This window comes from Bombus pyrosoma, linkage group LG6 (genome assembly GCF_014825855.1).
Source record: "Bombus pyrosoma isolate SC7728 linkage group LG6, ASM1482585v1, whole genome shotgun sequence".
NCBI classification, from domain to species: domain Eukaryota; kingdom Metazoa; phylum Arthropoda; class Insecta; order Hymenoptera; family Apidae; genus Bombus; species Bombus pyrosoma.
Genome location: NC_057775.1, coordinates 15,170,153 through 15,186,309, shown reverse-complemented (window position 1 = coordinate 15,186,309; position 16,157 = coordinate 15,170,153). Strand labels below are relative to the sequence as shown.

Sequence of the window (16,157 nt, the reverse complement as noted above, 5' to 3'; positions counted from 1 at the left end):
TGACAGAATCCAACGTGTATAAAGTATAAAGTGAAGCGTGGATGAAACTTATGTAGTTGTATTAAAAGTTTTGTTGCAATAGCAAGTGAATGAATTAAAAGTTTTAGAGTGTTTGTGTTACAACTTAGTAAGGATATTTTCCACGTAATACACGAATTACTTTATCGACACAACAATATGTAAGTTGTGTTCCATTATCATTTATGTTAACCTTGTAAACATAAATGTACTCATTGTTTTATTAATTTTTGTTATCCTTCTTTTTTATAAATTTTCATTAATATCTTATTTCTATTTAATAAACATAAGTTTCTAGTATAATTTGTATTTATTATATCTTTTAAGAGGTCATATAATTAGAAGTTTAACAAAAACATAATATTCTTAGTATATTTATCCATCTTTAATATATGTAATTTAAATATATTCAATTTATTTGTTTTTAAAAAGTTTTATTTTATTCGATTATTAATCTTTATAAAAACCTTCAAAATTTTTTGTTTTGTTAATTTATGTAATGTAATATAGTTTCTTAAAAATAAAGAATATAAAATTTAAAAATTATTGCAGAAAATACATTCAAAATGAATAGTTCAGTATTATTAACTTTCTTTGTTATTCTTGGATTGGTATATACTGTCACAGCTTTGAAAAATGATGAATGTGAAGGTAAATTAATATTTTATTTATTGTTTGTATACTATTTAATTTTATCACTTTTTTAAATTTGATAATATTTTAGTATGTATAAATACTGTGGAAAGGTTTGTGAATACTTTAAGTGAAGATGTGAAAAAAGATACAAAAAAGATCGAAGCAGCATTTAAAGACTTTTGTAAAGGTACTAAATCTAAGGAAAACAGATTTGTAAGTATTTATAATAATACACTGTTGCTATAAACACTAAAACGTAATAAGCAATTTATAGTTATATTAATTAAATTTTTCTTTTTATTTGGTTAGTGTTATTATTTAGGTGGTCTGGAAGAATCTGCCACAGGTATTTTAAGTGAATTAAGTAAACCTATATCTTGGTCTATGCCTGCAAATAAAGTATGTGAAAAATTGAAGAAGAAGGATTCTCAAATATGTGATTTGAGATATGGTATGTTCGTTTTTAATTAATTCTATGTTTATGAATAATTTGAATTATCAAAATAAATTGTTTTTCTAATCTTCAATGTATGATATTTTCATTTAATTTCAGAGAAACAAATTGATATTGATACTGTTGATTTAAAAAAGCTTAAAGTACGTGATTTGAGGAAAATCTTGAGTGACTGGGATGAAACATGTGATGGTTGCATAGAGAAAACAGATTTTATTAAACGAATTGAAGAACTGAAACCCAAATATTCTCGTAATGCAAACTCAGAACTCTGAAAAGTGTTCAACACTGTAGATAAATTATTATGTTAGTATGGCTAAGCTTTGGGGTATTCTTTTTTACAAAATAATTAATGGTATTTATGTTTCTTTATTCTGAATGATTGTATAAGAGTAATTTTATATAATTTCTTTATGGTATTTCTAATAGCCTGTATACATATGCATTTAAATTTCAGTTGATAATATTGAATTATATTTAATTTGGTAATATCTTGGACATAGGTCTAAGAAATTAAAAATGTTAAGCAGTGAAAATTTGTTAAGAAAGGATGATTCCTTTTAGTATAGCCATGCTAATACAAATTAAATATCATGAAAGGTGCTCCGTTTTTATCACACCAACGTTAGACAAATATAAATAACTCAAATTTTTCATACAACAAATTATTTTCATGTTTTTATCTTTCATTGCTCTTCCTCAACTATTCTGATACTGTGCGTTTATACATGTATAAAACCTATTTATATCAAGAAACCATGTACTATATAAACAGATATGTATTTGTGATGAATTATCAATAATGTGTTGTTATACATATTTATTTTTTTCTTTTTACATCTAAGAATCATAACTAACTCCTAACTTCTACAACATGTTTCTCTAAATATTTTTTAACAATTGTATACAGCAATACATTACCTTTTCAGACCACGAAAACATTTGATTTTATCATCTAATTTAGATAGTAGAATTAGAAATTTGTCAAGTGTTCAGTATTAAAGATTCATTAGTAACAATTTGTCAAAGTTAGTTCTAGTTTGATTTTCAATTATAGTTAAGTACGTAGAATATTTGATGTGTAACATTGAAATTTATTGATAGAACATTATCTCTCTTGTACAGTAACATTGTTTTGTGAAAATATACTTATGAGATGTAAAATGATAAGGTATAAAATCTTAAAGATTTAATAATTGTGGTCATTTAATAAAAAAATTAGTAAATAAATTTGCTATATTATTTTATCTTTATATGTAAAGTCTATATTGCAGCTATATGAAGCTATATCGATGTTTTTTTTTATTAATTATCATTACAATTCGGTAAATCGCTCCAATGTCCGTCGGCCTTACATGTAATCAATCCTTGCTTTTTACCACTAGGACACACATATGTCAATTGATCCTGATATAAATAAGAACGACCATGAATTGTTGCACCAAATGGAAGTTTTGGTTTATTACACGAAAGTCCTATAAATGTTAATTAATCAAGAAAGGATGATACAATATTATATATTATGTAATATTGAACTTACTTGAACATCTACTATATATTCTGGACCATTTCCCATTTGCAAGACATCTTACATTTCCTTGACCAAGCATTTGGTATCCAGGTATGCATTCGTAAGTAATTGTATGACCAAATGTAAAGTTTACTGCTTCGATATTATCTTCTTTTAAAACTGCATTTGCAACTTTAGGTGGCTTTTGACACATTACAGCTAAAATAAATGTTTGTTCAAACTTTTGAGTAAAAATCTTTGAAAATATTTGTGACAGAACTTACGTTTACAAAAAGGAATAGTAGTCCAAGTATTATTTGGAAGGCAAACAGATTTTTCATTGCCTTTAAGAATATAGCCTTGATGACATCTGAATGTAATAGTGCTATTAACAGTTCTTGTATAATTTGTCTCGATAATGTAACTGTATTCTGGAACCTAATAGTAATCTAACATTAATTTCATAGTTAAAAATTATATTTGTTCCTGGAAATAATTATATTACTTACTGTTATCAAATCACACATAAATTTCTGACAAATTCTATCAATTCTATTATTAACCAAGAGTTTATTGATGGTGTCATTTAATAATATATTGTCATTTATTTGCCATTTACCATGCTCATTACAAAACCAAGTTAAATCAGAAATAGAATCTTGAATGTTTGCATTACTCAATTGAATTTCTCCATTGTTGCAGCTAAAGACTATCTTTTTCATATAAGTATGACCTTCTACAAAATACTTTAGATTCTCATAAGTACCATTATATGGCCCTTTGCCACCCAATTTTTTATTCTGATCATTTTCCCAAGTAGCAGTATGATTATTTGAGTTTGTTTCTTCACGAAGGATTTGAAGAAGTGGATGACTTAAGATGGGACATTCTTGAGGTTCGCAAGACGATAACGTGGATGACCATTCTTCATCGTCTGTACAAATTCTAAAGTTATCACCGACTAATTTATATCCTGCATCGCATTTTATTAGAATTTCAGAACCAATGGCAAATTGGTCTTCTAAACTTTGGTTTCTTCCGACATCATCGTCTCTTGATATAATTCCTATATTCGTATTGTTAGACCCCATTTCTGTTTTTAAAAGTTCAATGGTATCATTGTTTTGTGTTTTAAATAATAATTTTCCATTATCCACGATGTCGGGCCACGGACACTTTAAAGGTACACAATCAGGAACAAATCCAACCCAAGTACCATTTTCCGTACATTGAAGCTTAAATTCGCTCAACAAATTATGATTGCCCTCAAACTTATATCCCGGGTAGCAAGAATATCCAACAATATCGTTAAGATCGTAGTCCTTTTCGAGCGTGTCATTAATCGCTTGTAAATCAAATTTTGTAGCAGAAGTTTCGTGTAGATTTCTCGAATTTGAAGAAATTATGTATCCGTAATTAATCCTACGTGAATATTATAAAAATCTGTTTATTTATTATAACATTATGATAATGTAGTATGAAATTATAGTAATTTTCTTTACTATGTCTCTTACCTTTTTGGTGGTGGACATTTATAAGGCAAGCACGAAGGCCTTTCGTGATCCCATTGTCCAGATTCCAAACACGTTAAAAGCTTTTCCCCTTTTACATGAAATCCAACATCGCACTTGAATTCGATTTGCTGTCCTACCTATGAATAATACTCAATAAAAATTCCTCCCTTCTTTGCACAATATTTGTAAATGAATCATACCTGTAGAATGGAAAGATCATCCCTTTCATATTCTTCTATCACGTACTCGATGTCCCCGTGCTCTGGAGCCAATAAATTTTTGCATGTTTTTCCTGTTGTAGACAATTGTTAAGAATTAAAAGTAAGTAATTAATGAATATCAATATTTTACTTCTATGATATTAATATGTATTGTCTCGAAAGTGTACAATCTTTACCTATACAAACTGGAGGTAATCCGCTCCATTTTCCATTGGCATTACAAATTCTACGAGGGTTTCCTCGAAGTTCATAACCGATCAAACAAGAATAATATATTTCATCTCCGAATAGATACGATCTACCTTGTATACGACCTCGAGGGAAGTATCCCGGAAATCCGCATCTTCTTCCTTAAATGAGACACAAATTGTTAAAGTCGTAAAGTATTGTATTCCATTCGAGAATTACGGAATTATACAGAATTTCATAAATTTTCAATTTATACAAAATCAACTATTATTTTCGGACGAAGAAAATGTTCTTTTATATTTGATATTTCATGATTCATCCAGAAGAAGATGATTAATTAGGCATATAAGTATAACATTACAAAGTATCTCAACTTACTTGCGCAAACGGGTGTGTAATATCCTTCCCACTGTCCTTGCTTAAGACACTTCACTGTCAAAGATCGGTATTCCCTACCATGAAATCGCACCATGTAACCACTGTCGCAATGATAGGTAATGTTTGATGCATCTTCGCTGACGTTTATGTTACCTTTAAATGGCACTACGGGTAAAGGACAGCCACGACAGAATGGAGTGCTTAATATCTAAGAATATCGGGAACAATAAAAAATTTATCATAGAATTTTAATAAAAGTACAATCATCTATATTAAGGACTAATTACCGCAACGTCACCGTGCACGTGTTCTTGCATTTGTGCCCACGCAATCACATTACCATGGTATTTTTCACAGGTGTTGAATAAATTTTTGATATCATTGGCTGCCAAGACTGTGCTCCAAATATCTAATAATGTTAGTTTTCCTAAAAACGATTCTAACTCCGAAAATCCTCCTCCGACGCGATCTTGTTCTTGTCCAATTACAAAAGTTCCATTTGCTAATTGGAAGAAGCATTAGTTTTTCTATTTTAATATAATATATTTTTGATAGGAAATCTCTTTCATTTCAATATTATCTTTTTACAGAATATTAGATAGTATTATCTCTTTAATGTTTGGTACCTTGAATGGAACTTCCTTTCGACAAGTAGATACCATTGTCCCTCAAAAGGCCGTCGATAAAAATATTCCAAGAGCCATTCTCCGATTCCCAGGTGAAACAAACGAAATGCCAATGACCATCGTTTACTTTAATATCGGTTATTACTTTCTCGCCATTGAGATATATTACCAGCCTACGAAATCAAGATAGTAATATTTCATGTGAGTCAAATACTTCCTAAATTTGTATTAAGAAGGATATTTCATTACCCGTTATAATCTGTCAAAGTGAATGCATTATCGTAATAACGTGTAGCGTACGACAACACAGTGCCGTAATTAAACGTATCTTTCGATTGTAGCCACAAACACGTAGTTAACTAAAATTAATGATAAAATAAAAATAAGTTATTTACATATACATCGTATAATATCATCGTTACACAATTTAATATCATTTACTACCTTGGAAAGATTTATCGTAGGACCTTTCATACTGATATAGTCTGTGGTTCCCGATTTACTAAAGCGTATCGTATAATCGGAGAATAATTCTATAAAGACACGATAAATTATTCAAGAAGAAATTATCAATTAGTAGAAAAAGCTTTTTAATACGCAAGATTATTTTTGTTCGTATAAAAATGAATATTCATTAAGACTATACTTTCCAGTCTCGCAATGACGTCCTGTGAATAACATAGGACACGTGCATGTGTAATTGAGAACATTATTTGTGCATTTTCCATTGTTTAAACATGGATTGCTCTCGCAATAATTCATCTCTATAGCGCAATTTTCTCCGGTATAACCATCTATACAGACGCACCTGATAATCAAGAAATTTTTTACTTTTTATTAATGAATGTACAATCCCATATATGCATGTGTATATATTCTTATCTCGGTCACCTGTAACTCGTTATTGTTGCATTCTCTTCTTCAATATTTATACAATATGAGTTTTCGTTACACGGTAACCAATCACAAGGTAATAAATTACAATAGCGACCGAGAAAACCAGGTCTGCAGAAACATTTCCAAGTGTCGTTAATATTGCGACAAGTAGATCCCTCCATGCAAGGTGAAGGATCGCAATGGTCCACAGCGATTTCACAAAATTCTCCTAATTTATTAATATATTTTAATTATTATATATTTCTTAAAAATTAATCAATTAATAATAATTATTTTATCACAGTTTGCAAATATACCTTCGAAACCACTTTTGCACTCGCAGGCATAATCATTCTCCGTACTCACACATGTGCCATTGTTTCGACAGGGATTAATGGTACATTCGTCAATGTATAACTATATATTTTATTTTAATTATTAATTAATTTATTTCTAATCATACTCTGGTTATTTGAATAGACAATAATTGTTTTACCTCACAGTTGCTACCTGAATATCCATTTCTGCAGGTACAAGAATATCCTATAGTATCGTTCGTTAAACTTTGAATATTACATATTCCTTCGTTCAAACATGGCGAAGAATCACACGGATTTTGGAATGTTTCACATTTAGAGCCTAATCAGTAGTTTTATGTATAATTACATTACTTATTTCGTACTATCGTTTAATGAAGTAAAAATAAATTAAATAATTACCGACATAATAGTCAGGACATTCACAACTAAAACTGTCTTCTTCTTGTATACATTGTCCACTATTGAAACACGATTCTATATCACAGATATTAGTTTCGATTTTGTAAAGAGGTAGACATTCGTTTATACTTTTAGATCCATGATTTTTAGTGGTAGTGTCAGGTGGACACGAAAGACAATGAGTTTGACCATATTCTGGTTGATAAAATCCAATGTCGCACATTAAGCAAGGTTCAAGAGCTAATCGCATGTTCTGATAACGCTTCTTTTGAGAATAGTATCCTGATTTGCATAAGTCTAAGTAAAAAAATATAGAGAAATAATTTTTATGAAAGTGGAAAAGACGAATAATAAAAATGAATTGATGTTGAGAGAAGGATTTGTTTATAAAGTACTTACGTATACAATCTTGTAGAGATTTTGAGTGCATTTTTTTCGTCGAAGTGTATTCAGGGCAACGTTTGCAGTTCAATGATCCACTTACGTTTTGATATTCCCCAAGGGAACATGATTGACATCGTTTGGTCGAGGAATTGAAGAAGGTTCCCAAAGGACATTTGACTAAAATTTAAATAAACACGATTATAGAACATTAATAATTCCTGATAGATCAGATTATATTTACCGCAAGTATGTCTTTTTAAGATGCTTCCTGGATTGCAGATTTCCTCAAAATTTTTGAAAATAAGATGCAAATTTAACGCGAGTTTCGCGATTTCTTGATTTGTTCTGTTGTTGAACAAGTTCAATTTCCCAGATTTTGATAACGACTCGAGCTTTTGTCGCAATTTATCGATTCCTTCTCGTGGATTGTGAAGGTGCTCTTCGATTATTTTTCCTACATTAAACAATATTTTATATACGTAAATGTTCAAGATCTGTTTCATATTTACGTTTATACACGTTCCTTTATTAAAATTTTATCGATGACCAGATTACCTAAAAATTTGAACTTCAATTCAATTTTTTCTTTCTTCTTTCTCAATTTCATTTTACTTCTATTATCATTTATTTTAACATTTCGTTTTGATTTTGAATTAATACCATTCGTTGTCATTATATTACTTATAAATAATTTAGAAGTATCATTGTAGTTAAGTTCTCTTCGTTTTCTTATTACACTGGAATACACTGTATTCGAGGATGGAAGAATCTCCTCGCATTCAGGATCGAAGGTAATGAGCTCGCATTCGATATCGTTTCCACAAATGTCGAGCAATATCGATGTCAAATCGGCGGTAATATATTTGCTCAGCTAAATTACATTATAATAAAAATGATTTTATATGAGAAATTATAAAGTTGATAAACAAAAAATTGACAAATACTTACTTCACGGAGTGTCGTTTGGTTGTCACATATATTTGTTGCGTTTCCTTCTAATATAATACTTCCTTCTTGAGATGCACTTTTTGGAATTGTAGACTCTATACAATGATAGAAAGAAAAAAGATAAAAAGAAAGAATTTACGTTACCTCTTATATCTGATTATTTTGTATTAAAATTGTAAATCCTCGATATGATTTATTTGAAGATTTATAAATTATATCATATCTGTTAAATCAAACAAAGAAATTGTAACATTTAACAAACCCGAACAATCAGGAATGTAATTTTCTTCAAGCCAATTTGACGTGTTCCCATTACATTTTAGTAGCAATATATTTTCCACGATTCCAACATTTGGTTCTTCAGACGCGAATCCATATCCCTCTTCGCAAGTTATAGTGCACTCGTTCGTCTCGTTCGTTGATGGTGCACTGCACTTGGAGTAACCGTTCAACACTTTTGGGATCTCTGTACAAGCATCTAATCGATAAAAATTAAAACTTGTTTATTTATAATTAATTAAATTATACGATATATTATTTTATGAAGTACAAGCTAATCGTGTTAACGTAGCACCTTTTATAGTAATGTTCAACACGCAAGACACCTTATTATCGTATTTGTCGATGGCATTGTACACTACTTGCGTTAACCCGATAGGAAACGTGTTTTCTCCAGGAAGATAATTTTGTTCTACTTGTACAGGGGTTTTGGAATTGTCGTGAAAACCAGGTTCGTCCCAAGTCACGTTACTTATTCCGATTCTATTATCGGTGTAAAGTATCGGAGGATCTACGCAATGCTCGACCATTGGTGGTTCTTTATCTGCAAAAATTATATTCCAATATTTAAGCAAAATTATTGTAGCGCATTACAAACAAACATCTTATAGTCGCAATATATTTATATTATAGTCACTGCTATTATAGTCCTACTAAATAGGTAACGTTCCAGGAGAACATTCAGAGTTAGGATATGACTTATGTGAATGAAATCAACTTACCAAGAACTTTAACTTTAAATTTACATCTAGCTCTATTTCCAGATGAATCTTGCGTCACGTACACTACTGTACGTGTTCCAATCTTTACTTTCCAAGGGAAAGTAATGTATGGTTTACTCCATAACACAGGTGATCTATCCACATTGTCAGTTACGTTCGGTATTGTCCAGCTTACACTGGCATATTTCTTCCCTGGAAGGCTCTCAGTGATAATGTCAGATGGACAGATTATCGAAGGTGGTGTTTTATCTTTGAAAAAAAAAAGAAGAAAGAAGAAACAAAATAAATTAATGCGATAACTTGAAAAATCACAAGAATTGAAATTCATAAATTTTGGATGTTACATTACCTATGCATCGATTAACAGTTCTACGTTGCGACCAGACTCCAGAACGGCCGCTACAATGTCTGGAACGTGGACCCTCAAGTACGAAACCCTTTTTACACGTTATAGTGCAGTTCGTCCCAAACGGTAGCTTTTCCGGTCCCGAACAATTTTCAGGCGAAATTTGTCCATTCGCAACTTGTTTCAGAGGTTCACATTTTATCGCTATGAACGATATATACACATGTGTAATTAAGTAAGGAAGTAGAATTCAAGTATTTATAAAAAAAGACTAACAATGAACTCAAGAGAAAAATTAAGGTAAAAGTGATCTTTAGCATATTTATTAATCTTGTAGCTATTTTTTTAAGGCTTCCATCCAATCTATGTATCATCAATCAATCAAATATATCATACTATAATTTAGGATTATTTTTACTCATATTAATGCTTTGCATATATTAATGTTAAGAAAAATTGCAGAATTTACCTGTACACATAGCTTTGAGACCGTCCCATTGCGACAAAGGTAAACAATTGCGAACTTTACTTCCACGAAGTTGATAGCCGGTTTCGCATCTGAATTGACAACGGGAGTCGATTGGATACATTGTCGTATCTTCTGTGCTCAAATGTTGGTCCTCGTCGTTTTGACAGCGCATTCGTCCGTGTGTAGGAACGCGAAGTGCCGGACAGGTCTTCACTGTTTCAGCAATCGTAAGACACGAAAGACGAGTTGGAAAAAGGAAGGTTTCATAAACGAGTAAAAAAGCTTCAAATATGTAAATTTGCAGTATTGTTTACGTATATTGCAATCGAACCAACTACGTTCAATAGAGATGTGTAACGAGACTCACGCAAACATTTCGGTTCGTTCCCGGACCAGTTACCGTCTTTTCCGCAAAGTCGAATACTATCACCCGTCAGGTAGAAACCGATTCTGCATCTTATGCCACAAGCTGCGTGAACGACGTTGCTGCATGCGCTTGCTTTTACCAAATATCCATTTTCCGGTACTCTTAACCGTGGACATGTTATGACTGTGAAATAAGAATAATGACTGAATATTTGAAATGTGAAAGAAATGCTGTTGAAGTATTTGTTATTAAGACTTGTTTGTAATAAAGGTTGGAAAGAATAATAGAACCATTAGGATATCGTGGAATAAGATACTTTACCTTATCTAAGAAACTTAAACCTCAACTATTATACGAAATTTAATTATCTCAGTGTAAAAAAAAAAAGAAATCAAATTCTGTCATTAATGACTAATGAACTAGCGATAGATACGACATGAAATAGTTAGGAAGAGCAGATTTAACATAATTGCCTTCTTTTGCTTTTGAAATACGGACGAAGTTCTTCGCAATCTTGTTTCAATAATTCTATCATTTCAAACTTCACTGCAAACGAGCATAATATTTTTAGACAAGTTTTAAAGAATTTAGACATTCATTTGCATTAGGAAGAAAAGTAAAAATAATGGATCCACGGTGCAAAAAGCCTCGCGATTTTGTAGCAGCCTATAAAAATTTAGCCGAGGAAATTCACAAGAGAAACCGCTTATGTATAAAATGGTTTCAGAAGTATGAATGGTTATTAGATGAACACAAGTATGTATATAAAATTTATTATTAAGATTCGCAGCCACTAATAAGGAATTCTTGTTAATGATCGATTTTGAAGGAAATTACAGAAAGAATTAGAGAAATTGTGCGAAGAAAAGCAAACGGTTATTGCCACGGAAACGTTCGAGCGAAAGGAGGGAAAAACTTGTTTGCCAGCTCCGATTACTACTAGTGGCGAGGTATTAATAAAAATTTTAATTTTCATTACCTTATCATAATCAGGTAATAATTACAAAATTATTTTGTTGCCGCCACGATGTTATAAAAATTTCTTTAAATTTCTAGACTTTGGTACTTCTAAAATATTTTGTAATTTAAATCTTAAATATACTATGACTTTCTAATTAAACGAAAAATACACGTACAATCATTTTGAGTGTGAGTATTAATTAAATTAACATTTCAAAACGTGTATTTTTTTCATAGTACGGTTGGCTCGCATCGAAACCAAAATTTCAATTGGAAATATATGGAGCTTATAGACCGCAATATCCCGATCCTCTTAAAGAAATAACGCCATTATTTGGAAATATGCCTGCTCTTCCAGTAGGCATAGGTTATATTTGGTAAAATACAAGACGAATATTTAAATAAAGAGAACGACGCATCTTCGATTACCCTCGCATTTATTTCCATCCGTGGTGAATCCGAAAGCGCAAACGCAATCCTCGACGGAAGTTGCAGGTACTTTAATAGTCACCTGATTCGCGTCAGGGCATGATATGCACATCGACGTGAGATCACCGGAGATTTCTCCCGATGCGTACGTTCCATTTGGGCAAGCTGAAGAAAGATTAAATTAAGCTCGTTAAATGAAACGTGTAAGAGCGTTACGGGTATTATACGACTATCAAATAGCAAAATCTATTATTTAATTATTCTATTATTAATATTCTATTATTTTAGTAAGGTTATCGATCTAATGGTGATTAGTTGTTTCTCAAAACTCATAGATAGGTGCAGTCGTCGAATTTCCTAAATTTAACTTGCTATTGTTAATTCATTATTGCTATTTAATTGCTTAGCATCAATGCCATTTATATTCTATAAGTTAGAGATATATTATATAGTAATATACCTACAATTCGAATTTATTTATTTATCTAATTTTTATTTCAGAATATCAGAGTAATCATTAATGTTATATGTATGTATATCGTGGAGAAATATTATTTAAATATCATTGATTCGCTAGTTTTGTGATGATACAGCAATCATAGATAATATAACGTAATGAAAATTGAGATTGTCTTCATCGAAGAAAAGATATCGCATAAATATAGAGAAATTTCTATTATCGATAAACTTACGATGACAAGAACCCTGAAAACCGGAGCCAAAATATCCCGCGGGGCAAATGCAAGCGTAATGTCCGGTCACAGTGCCGCAGGCGCAGGTTGCGAAATTATCACAGCAATTTCGTTCGTTTCCGACTTCGCTGATATTTCTGCATAAGAGATTACAATTATCTGGATACGTCACTGGTATGTATTTGCCTGCTTTCAAATCTGTAACAGCGGAAACGGGACGAGCTCACATTAGATAAAGTACTTTACGTTCATTTGCATTAATAAACAATCGTGTCTCATCGAGTTCATTGTTTCTTTATTTATTTATTGTACACAAAAGATTGCAAATTATCTTTAAGATTTCCTTAAAGATTAATGAATTAAACATTTCAATAAATATTTTACCAAATACCAATTCATTCATTAAATATTTGGATAAAAACTTCATTTTTCAAACTTTTGTTCAAATTTGTTTAAATTTCATACTTACCGCGATGCAAAGCTCGTCGTACTAGAGCTTCGAATTCCACGAAACTATCGAGGAAATAGCTGTACGTGTCCCCAGGAGAGCTGGCTATGTCGTGCAGTTCGTCAACGTTTCCTGTTCTTATTCCGAATGTGAATACCGTTGCACCTGCAGTTTTCAGAAGGTTCGCCGCAGGTCGTGGATCGCCCCCATTGCTAAATCCATCGGTTATAAGAAACACTGCCTTCTTTGCATTCACTCTACCCTTCTCGAGTATTCTCTAGCAAATTGTATTAAACATTTCAAAACATTTTCGGATCTTATAAATTTAATATCATCTTGAATTTAGTTTCTGTTTATATCTGCGAACAATTCTTAACATCATATCTTTTATCTAGTTTATAACAATAAAAAGTTATAAATTGCAATTTATTAAAAAATATAATGTAAACTCGAAAACTGATATCTAAAGCTATTTCATGGCGAATGAATGTAAGATAAGTGTTAGTAAAAAATGAAAATAGGCAGCTTACAAGAGCTTCCAAAAGCGCGCCTCGCGTGTACGTTCCGCCACCAGTGTAATTAATATTATTTAATTGCTTATTCAATAAGTAACACTTGTTATTATTGTCACTACTATGAGATATTTGATCTACGTTACGTCTGATGTGTCTTCTTCCACCAAACGTTACGATCGCGACTGTAGTCGTAGAAGGCTCCACAGAAAAGTCGGCCAAAAGATGTTTTACAAAATTTAATTCGCTGTGAAAATTTTTTAAGCCAACAGATCCTGAAGCGTCAACGAGAAACACCAGTTCCACCTGGTAAAAATCTTACGTTAAATTAAACTCATTGCTCGTCGCTGTGAAAAAATGTTTAACGTTAATAGCGCTATTTAAAATTTATTAAATTCTATGAATTTTATTTAACAGATATTGTTCATTACCGCTAATTAATATTTATTGAACTTTATTCAATCTTAATTACAATCCCAAATTTGCAAATATTTATTTAGGATTTTGAATTTTATGAACTTCAATAAGTACATTATTATTTATATGTACGTTATTTATTTGTAAAATTTCCCATTACCTGATCGGTCTCGTTCCTCAAACGATCGATGTTAGCTTTTAAAAGGCGCGACAAAGCATCAGCTTTCTCTCTGAACGGTTTCTGAAGCTGCTTTTTCAAGCTGGTATTTAATTCGTACCGATCTGTACTTCTCTTATCTTTGAAATTAAACTCATTTCTTTCAGACACTCTAAAATTCTGCAATCCTATGTCGAGTCGACTAATCTCATCGAAAAATGCTATCGTAGTTAGCAAGCACAATGACAACCAAATTAACGTGCATATCTTCACGATTGGACTGATCATGTTAGCAAATAACATTCACATAAAGTTTGTAACATTTATCTTTCAAGACATATCTCGCGCGTTTCAAAAATATTAAATTCTTTTACGCCGATAAAATCAATACAGCGCTTTGAATTTACTCGTAATTTTTTTACAGAATTTCTTCTTTCGACGCTTGCACATATCATACTATTATAATTAATATCTATGTATACTTCTTTTTTAATTTACCAAATATTGATGGTAACTATAAATTTGGAACAACGGGAGTATTTCGATTTCTCAAAACAACAATTTGTCAAATTACAACAAATATATGTAATACAAGTAATCGATTATAATTACCGATTTGTTTTTATCGTTAACTAGATTTACTAAGAGAACGCAATGTTCGAGAACACAATGAAAAGATCGAAAGATCAACTGTCGATACTTTAAGCTGAACTGCTACTAGTTGTAAACGAGCATCTAAATCGTGTCCGAGCTTTGAAAAGTTGAGAACAAGGGACTCTCTGTTCAACTTGTACCGTGCACACGTGTTCATATTCATCGAGTGATCTTGACGGATGCCCGATTTATTAACAAATCCAATCGGTCTGCCTTACATGTCAATCAGCGCTGTAAATTAGAACAAATAGTGGCAAAAATAACAAATAGATCATGATCGCGTTAAAAGAGCGCCGCGAATATTATCACGTGCGATTCTGCACAATTTTCAGGCAATCTTATTTGAATCGATTCGTATTATTCCACGCGATGCATATTTTACAATCAAATTATGTAACATTTAACATATGTAACATTACGTAATGTAACATGTGTAACATATAACGCATGTAGGTTACCAAGCAAGCTGAAGTGACAGGGCTACCGAAGAATATTAGAAAATTCGTTTTATGTACACTATCAGAACTGATGCAGATATTATTTCGATACTTTAAATTTGAGATGCATCAAATTACAACAATGTACAATAAAACGAGCGTTAACTATTCTGATACAGAATCATTTGCTTTAACTTACCTTTTGCGATAAGGTCGAAAGTACATCTTTACGTTCCAATAAACGACAATCATAATGTAATTCCTCGCGCTTTATAATTCTTCTAAGCATCTAAACTAGATCTATTTAACGTTGATCTTCTTCTTACGCTTCAATAGATAACATTCTAACGAAGACAGAGTCGCTCAATGTAACTCGAAAAATCTGGAGGATGTTAAAAAGATTCGAGAAAGATGAATAATTTCTCGCAACAGATAAGGTACACTATGAATATGTTGCGTAAAATTTTCTAAGCGACGTATGTTACACAGTTCGATCTTAACGTGTCTATGATAGCGTTCGAGGAAGGGTGTCATGTTAATGTCACGTGTAGGAGAAATGTTGAACGGTGGACCGCAGCAGCAGCATGTGAGGTCAGAAAAAGGCTTACAGTTTCCGTGTGACCCGCATACATATCGCATCAATGCGACGTAAATTGATTTTTCTGGCTGGGATATATCGCAGAGGCCACGCGCGCACATCGACCGGCAACGATCGTACAATGATTTAAAGTACTCGGTGTTTTCGCGGCTTCATTGTCACATTTTCCATTATTTTATCGCGCCTCAGATAACGAG

At 31.7% G+C, this 16,157-nt stretch overlaps 3 protein-coding genes and 1 long non-coding RNA gene across 7 annotated transcripts; 3 read left to right on the top strand and 1 right to left on the bottom strand.

Moving 5' to 3' along the window:
• On the top strand, positions 1-1,927 carry LOC122568675 (mesencephalic astrocyte-derived neurotrophic factor homolog). The gene is made up of 5 exons (XM_043728678.1): positions 1-179; positions 571-669; positions 743-867; positions 964-1,105; positions 1,208-1,927. Exons 2-5 carry the CDS (start codon positions 585-587, stop codon positions 1,381-1,383), a joined length of 528 nt encoding a protein of 175 aa, XP_043584613.1. The 5' UTR covers positions 1-179; positions 571-584; the 3' UTR covers positions 1,384-1,927.
• Positions 1,914-15,700, bottom strand: LOC122568668 (sushi, von Willebrand factor type A, EGF and pentraxin domain-containing protein 1-like). Its single transcript, XM_043728670.1, has 33 exons — positions 15,562-15,700; positions 14,275-15,156; positions 13,716-14,003; positions 13,207-13,462; positions 12,738-12,935; positions 12,046-12,210; positions 10,657-10,839; positions 10,290-10,502; positions 9,824-10,024; positions 9,475-9,723; positions 9,048-9,296; positions 8,736-8,951; positions 8,474-8,568; positions 8,081-8,396; positions 7,767-7,979; positions 7,541-7,702; positions 7,142-7,438; positions 6,919-7,061; positions 6,740-6,839; positions 6,438-6,651; positions 6,197-6,354; positions 5,991-6,079; positions 5,796-5,905; positions 5,547-5,719; positions 5,208-5,422; positions 4,921-5,128; positions 4,530-4,703; positions 4,333-4,424; positions 4,133-4,269; positions 3,128-4,040; positions 2,903-3,056; positions 2,649-2,837; positions 1,914-2,583 (listed from the first exon to the last, which is right to left on the bottom strand). Exons 2-33 carry the CDS (start codon positions 14,572-14,574, stop codon positions 2,414-2,416), a joined length of 6,840 nt encoding a protein of 2,279 aa, XP_043584605.1. The 5' UTR covers positions 14,575-15,156; positions 15,562-15,700; the 3' UTR covers positions 1,914-2,413.
• LOC122568678 lies at positions 9,765-10,726 on the top strand. Its single transcript, XR_006317176.1, has 4 exons — positions 9,765-9,901; positions 10,008-10,120; positions 10,283-10,516; positions 10,594-10,726. It is a non-coding gene; the product is annotated as an uncharacterized LOC122568678 (long non-coding RNA).
• On the top strand, positions 10,851-12,721 carry LOC122568676. Of its 4 annotated transcripts, none has more exons than XR_006317175.1 (4): positions 10,851-11,412; positions 11,486-11,606; positions 11,713-11,805; positions 12,547-12,561. XR_006317175.1 is itself a non-coding variant. In XM_043728680.1 (4 exons), exons 1-4 carry the CDS (start codon positions 11,282-11,284, stop codon positions 11,995-11,997), a joined length of 402 nt encoding a protein of 133 aa, XP_043584615.1. In that variant the 5' UTR covers positions 10,851-11,281; the 3' UTR covers positions 11,998-12,042. The 4 variants fall into 4 exon arrangements, 3 of the variants coding, with proteins under 3 accessions (XP_043584615.1, XP_043584617.1, XP_043584616.1); XM_043728680.1 differs by lacking the exon at positions 12,547-12,561 and adding an exon at positions 11,854-12,042 and having other exon boundaries at positions 11,713-11,718; XM_043728682.1 differs by lacking the exon at positions 11,713-11,805 and having other exon boundaries at positions 12,547-12,721.
• Positions 15,701-16,157: the final 457 nt, after the last annotated feature.